This window comes from Pangasianodon hypophthalmus, chromosome 21, assembly GCF_027358585.1.
Source record: "Pangasianodon hypophthalmus isolate fPanHyp1 chromosome 21, fPanHyp1.pri, whole genome shotgun sequence".
NCBI lineage: Eukaryota > Metazoa > Chordata > Actinopteri > Siluriformes > Pangasiidae > Pangasianodon > Pangasianodon hypophthalmus.
The window spans coordinates 579,662-586,577 of NC_069730.1; the positions used below are offsets into that span (position 1 = coordinate 579,662).

Here is a 6,916-nt window from a genome sequence, read left to right on the forward strand (position 1 = left end):
TAGGACATTCGGAAGGTCTTTCTACTGTTTCAGCACTGATTGACTACGGAGCTGCTGGCAACTTCATCGACAGCTCCCTCGTCTTGAAATTGAATCTGTCTACCCAGCCACTCCGCAACCCTCCACATGTCCAAACCTTGGATGGTGGTCCTATCAGAGGGAGGTCTATAAGTGATTGCACAGCACCCATCCTTCTCCGAGTTGGCACTCCCCATCAGGAGCAAATCTCCCTCCTAGTCACCTTCATGAAGAACTTTCCCACTGTGTTGAGATTTTCCTGAATGCAAATTCATGATCCATAGATTTCCTGGTCCAAGCAAGAAATCCTCCACTGGATACCACACTGCTTTAACCACTGTCTACTGGCCCCTACCCTCCTTGCAGTGTCAACTTCATTTGAGAGTCAGCTCTAGTGTGGAAATACCCACAGAGTATCAGGACCTCAAGGAAGTTTTCAGGAAAACCAAGGCTAGCGGCCTCCCTTCTCATCGACCCAATGACTGCACTATTGCACTCATGACTGGCACCTTGCCTCCTCAGAACCGAATCTACCCCCTCTCAGCTAAAGAAACACAAGTCATGGATGACATCACGGAAACCCTGAAACAAGGGCTTCACCTCACTCCCATCTGCTGGGTTCTTCTTTGTGGAGTAGAAAGGAGTGGGTCTTAGACCATGTATTGATTACCGTGGATTGAACCAAGTAATGATCAAGTACCGCTATCCTCTGCCCCTGGTCCCCGCTGCTCCGGAAAAATTCAGAGAGGCAAAAATCTGTACCAAGCTCCATCTGCACAGTGCCTATAACCTCATCTGTATCCATGAGTGTGACGAGTGGAAAACAGCCTTTAGCACAACCTCTGGCCATTTTGAGTACTGTGTCATGCCATATAGGCTTTCTTGCGGTCCAGCAGTGTTCAAAATGCCTCATCAACAACGACCTCCGGGACCTGCTTGGCAAGTTTATCATTGCCTGCATCGATGATATTCTCATTTACGCCCCATCCAAAGAAATTTACGCAACCCATGTCAAAAGGTTCCTGCTCAGCTTCTGGTAAACCAGCTCTTCATCAAGGGGAGATATGTGAGTTTCATGTGACCATGATCTCTTTGCTTGGCTATGTCATCAATAAGGAAGGAGTTCTCATGGGCCAAGACAAGGTCACCGCTGTAACTAACTGGCCAATCCCCACCACAGTTAAGGAGCAACAGAGATTCTTGGAGTTCACCAATTTTTACCGTAGGTTTATCCGAGGGTTCAGCTCCATTGCCACGCTCCTCTCAGCCTTGCTCAAAATGGCCCAAGAAACTTCAGTGGATCCCCTCTGCAGACCAAGCATTCCAACACCTTAAGGAAGTGTTTACATCGGCCCCCATCTTGAAGCACTTGCATCCATCCAGGCCCTTTCTAGTTGAAGTGGATGCTTTGGAGACAGATGAGGAGGCAGTGCTGTCACAGAGGTTTGGTGAAAAACCTAAGCTTCACCCAAAGAACGCTTGGCTCTCTTTTAGAGGAAATTATCTCCTCCTATGAACAGAACTACGACATGGGCAGCAGAGTTTGTGTTTGTGCGTCACACTGATGCAAATCCAAAGTGTGTGTTTTTTTCTGTGTTTTTTCCTGGTGCAATATTTGCATATGATTTCCTGCTCAACACTTTCCCCATTTTTGTTTATCTTATTTCAACCAACTGCTGACATCTTAATGTTAAATAATAATGATCAAATAAAAATAAAATATAAAATATATAAATAAATAAAATAATAGAATCATTTTACTGAGCTTGCATTTAGCTTTTGATTCCAACATTTTCAGGATTATACTTTTAAAAAATTAACAGAGCTGTTTTTAATTAAAGAAAAAGGAGGTTTTTTATATTTAAATAAAACCTTGTCAAATATTTTGATAGATATTTTTTTGATAAAAGCTTATTAAATTAAATTATAGAGGCTAAAATCCTATTTTAAGACTGCTGTGTGGAGGATGTACAGGGTTTGGGATTTTTTTTTTTAATCGATTTGCATGTCAGCATCACATGATGATGTGGATGTTAAAGGGGTTTGATCTGAACATTAAGACTCCATTCAGCAGCGAGCACCTCATCAGGTAAGACTGCAGCACTTTACCTGGATCTGTTCACCTGATCACTTTCTCATATCACTGATTAGTTATTGGCAAATTCACGCGCTGCTTTTATCATTTCCACTTCACACCACACAGAGAGCTGCTCTCTGACAAAAAGCCCTTCCTCTGGCTGCAAGTCATGTTTACTTTCATCATCATTATTATTATTAGTATTATTATTATTATTATTATTATTATTATAGTATTGCAGTTTTGTTCCTTTCTCAGCTGATGCTGGATTTTAAACCCACAGGGCATCACCATGGTAACCGTGTCAGTCCTGCTCCTCCTGCTCTCAGGTAAAAATTCTCATTAATAAGTTTTCATAAAATTACAGCTTTAAACTTAATGTGCTGTGTGTTTAAACTGTTATTATTTGAAAAATGACACCTTTTAGATTCTTTCCTCCAAATGTAGTGGTGTTAAAGATTATAAGGTGAATAACACACTCAGGTCTGAATAATCACTTTCATTTAAACTTCACCTGATTGCATGAACATGATGGAATTAACAAATATCAGATTTGGTTTATTTCACAAATCTTACAAGGTTCTGTTTATTCAAAACACCACAAGAGAGCAGAAGTGTTATTAACACATTATTTTATACCATTTTCTAAATTTCATATTCCTATTTTATTTGCAAACTGTGGAATTTTTTTAACTCCTGGATCTATTGAGCAGTGATTGGTTAATGATGTAGATGAAGTTAATGATGTAGATGAAGTTAACTCAGTGATTGGTTAATGATGTAGATGAAGTTAATGATGTAGATGAAGTTAACTCAGTGATTGGTTAATGATGTAGATGAAGTTAATGATGTAGATGAAGTTAACTCAGTGATTGGTTAATGATGTAGATGAAGTTAATGATGTAGATGAAGTTAACTCAGTGATTGGTTAATGATGTAGATGAAGTTAACTCAGTGATTGGTTAATGATGTAGATGAAGTTAATGATATAGATGAAGTTAACTCAGTGTGGTAGTGATGGTGGTAAAGCAGAGCATTCTGGGTGTGAGATCAGAGATAAAACTGAGGAATGCCGACAAAGTGCAGCTGATTTCTTACATTTAAAACATTTAGACATTTAAAGGAACATCACTGGTCCTTAATGTCTGATTCTGTACCTTAAAGTATGTTAAAGTAGGCTATAAAGATACACACACACACACACACACACACACAGGCTCTGTAATATTAAATTGATATGTAAATTACAGTGAAGGACAAATATTTTACACTCCATAACACTATGACATGCACACAGATCATTTCCGGTCTGTGACTGCGCTCAGTGACTAAATGTGGCCGCTAGATGGTGATATTTACTGACTGGAAGAAGCAAGTCCTGTATGTGAACCTTTGTCCACAAAATGAGAATGTTCTTCAACTTTATACAGATTTCAGCAAAAAGGAAATGTTAATGATCTAATTCTAGATTAGATGCGGGTTTGCCATGATTAAATCATAAACACACCAATGTGAAAATATTTTAGGGCATTTTAGACAGTTTGAAAAAACTCGAGTGAGGCTTCTGGGGCCTGAGCCCCTCACACCTTAAAGATCTAGGAGCTGTTCACACCTGGTATTAACATCCATCCTCAGTCCTCTGCTCACAACTGGACTGCTGAAATGCGTAACTGTTCACTCCTGGAAATATGAAAGCATCTTCAGTGACCACTTGTGACTTCATACATCATTTCCTCTGGAGAAACGGAGTCACACACATTTATTACATCAGTCTTCTGCTGGCTTTGTTTTTAGGGAGAAATATCCTGTGAATTCTGTCTCATGTACCTGTACAGGCTGTTGCACGTGGTCTGTGAATGAAACTTATAAACAAATGGAGAAGCTGCTTTTGTCTCTGCTGTTAAGGTGAAGCCTTTATCCATTAGCCTAGAGGTGGAGAACTCGACCGATTCTCAAACAGTCTCGCAATGATTACGTATTTCCCAGCTAAGGCAGTGACACTGTCGATCAGTTGGTCCTTCACTGCTGTCTGGGATGCACCGTGCTGCTGTTGCATTCACATTGCAAATGTTATGCAGTCATATCCATCCCAGTCCACCTCCGAAAGTGGTTCGAGTCATCGGATCTCACGATGCGTCTCTGAGACCCGTTGGACCCCATTCACACCTGCACTTAGCGCTGTCCACTTCTGACCAGATCACTCAGGATGTGTGTTAATGCCAGGTGTGAATGGGGCCATGGAATCGCCCCTGCCTTCAACTGAAGCGAAAGCAGACCAACATGTCGCATTTTAAAATTGCTCAGAATTCAGTTATAAAATACATCTTGTACACTGTTGAAGATCAAATGTTAATTACAGACAGGTCCATAAATATTTGGACACTGGCAAAGTTACTGTTATTTTAGCTGTCTACACTACAGTATAATGGAGCTGTAATTAAATAATAAATATGACTCAAGGTGCAGACGTTCATCTTTAATTTAACAGTTTCTATGTTCAAGTCGGGTGAACGGTGTAGGAATTACAGCACTCTTATATGGTCCCCTACTTTTTAAGGGACCAAAAGTAATTGGACAAGTGGTTGCTCAGCTGTTCCATGGCCAGGTGTGTGTTATTCCCTCATTACTTCACTTACAGTTAAGCAGATAAAAGGTCTAGAGTTGATTTCAAGTGCATTTGCATTTGGAATCTGTTGCTGTTAACTCTCAATACGAAGTCCACAGAGCTGTCACTGCCAGTGAAGTAAGCCATCATTAGTCTGTGGGCGTGTACGGCTGTCAATAGAACTGGATCTCTTGTATTTATTGATGATGTGACTGGATTTGGATTTAAATTCCCTTAAATTAAAGCCGAAAGTCTACACTTATTCATTATTTAATTTTAACTCCAACATATTGTGGTAGACAGCTAAATTAGCATTAACTTTGTCAATATCCAAATATTTATGGACCTGACTGTACAGAAAATTAAAATGCAGATCATTCAGGGTGGATTTTTCCTTTAACTGTTTATCGTCCACGTGCAATAAGCTGCTCTAGGTTAGGACAGATTACAGCCATCAACTTCAATGAATCTATAATCATCAATTTAAGAAAAATCACATGATCATGTGGAAAACTCAGTCTTTACTTCATCCTGACATTCACTGTTACACATCTGTATAAAGCTCCACATCTGTATAGAGCTCCAGCTGTTCACATCACAGTGTTTCCACTTTTCTGAGTCACTTCACCAACAGACCGCTGTTCTGGAGCTGCAAACAGTCTCTCAGTCTGAATGGAAAACAGCACATAGCCGTTCATCCACATCACATTTCCCTCCTTTCATCTCTGTCCTGCTGCATTAATAGGAGAAATTTCTTCCACAGCCTTTTCTCCTCCAGTCCACAGCCGCCTCACTACCTTCCATCTCATACCGGCTACAGTGAATCAGACTGAGGCTCGGGCAGCTTGCAGAGAAAATTACATCGACCTCGTCACTCTTTACTCTGATGAAGACAACACTGAACTGGATAATAGCAGTTACGGCTGGATCGGTCTCTATCGCGGTCAGTTCAGTGAGAAATGGTCTAATGGTGATCCTGTAACATTCAGAAATCTGACAGGGGATTGTGGGACATCGAGCTGCTGTGCTGCTATGAAACCTGATGGTTCATGGGAAAGTGCTCAGTGCACAGGGACGAGATATTTCATGTGCTATGAACAAGGTACCTTCTGACTTAAAATGCATATTTTAATGTATATTTTATATGTTTAAGTATTTTAAGTAATATGTTTAATTTTACATGTTTATAGTATATATTTTATTTATATATCTATTTTATTTATAATATTTCATGTGCTATGAAAAAGGTAACTTTTTACATAAAATGCACGTTTTAATGCATTGTAATATTTTAATTTTAAATGTTTTTTTATTGTAAACATACAAAAAAGTTTTTTAAAAAATAAATAATTACTACATTTTTGACGAGCTCTGTATTTATTTATTTATTTATTTTCACCCCCACAGCTGCTTCTTCTCAGACTCCTAATTATCATCTAATCCGTGAGAATAAGACCTGGTATGAAGCTCAGCGTTACTGCAGGGGGAACTACACTGACCTGGTCAGCATCAGAGATCAGCAGCAAAATGAAGAGGTGAAGATTAAAGGGTTAAACAGCAGCACGTCCTTCTGGATCGGCCTGCTGCGTGATGACTGGCAGTGGACTGATGGAGGAAACTCCACCTACAGAAACTGGGCGAGTGGTCATCCTTTATCATCACCATACAACTGTGTACGAGCGTGGCTAGGGAAATGGATTTCAGAGCCGTGCAGTAGTAATTACCCCCCTCTGTGCTACGGTAAGTGGCGACTTCTGAGTGGACCTCTGAGTGAAACATGCCACTGAAATGTTTATAAAACGGGAAGATCCTGCCTGACTTGCAAAAACAAGGAGGAACCATGACGGCACCCTAAGCACTTGCTCTAAGGAGAACTGATCGATTTAAACTGTTACTTTAAGTGAAATGACCGTCTAAATATTACAACTTGCACAACTGTGTTGGCTATTATTCCTTCAGAAAACGTTTGGTTTACCAAATGGCGTCTTCTGACTGGAAAAGAGACAGAGACCAGATAAAATTGAAATCTAAGTCAACAGACACTTTGGAGTGACTGTTGTGATTTTGACTGACTGAAAGGGATTTTGTTTATCACAGGTGTAACATGTAGCCCCAAAAGCCAGACACTGATGTGGCTGATGTGAATCTCCACACTTTTTTGCACATGAATGTGTCCGAATTTGTTTTTTGTTGTTGAGTTGATGCCTTTTCATTTT

At 39.9% G+C, this 6,916-nt stretch overlaps 1 protein-coding gene across 1 annotated transcript; it reads left to right on the plus strand.

Moving 5' to 3' along the window:
- The first annotated feature begins 1,101 nt into the window (after positions 1–1,101).
- LOC128317156 (macrophage mannose receptor 1-like) lies at positions 1,102–6,703 on the plus strand. Its single transcript, XM_053227754.1, has 3 exons — positions 1,102–1,240; positions 5,479–5,802; positions 6,108–6,703. Exons 1-3 carry the CDS (start codon positions 1,102–1,104, stop codon positions 6,485–6,487), a joined length of 843 nt encoding a protein of 280 aa, XP_053083729.1. The 3' UTR covers positions 6,488–6,703.
- The last annotated feature ends 213 nt before the right edge of the window (positions 6,704–6,916 follow it).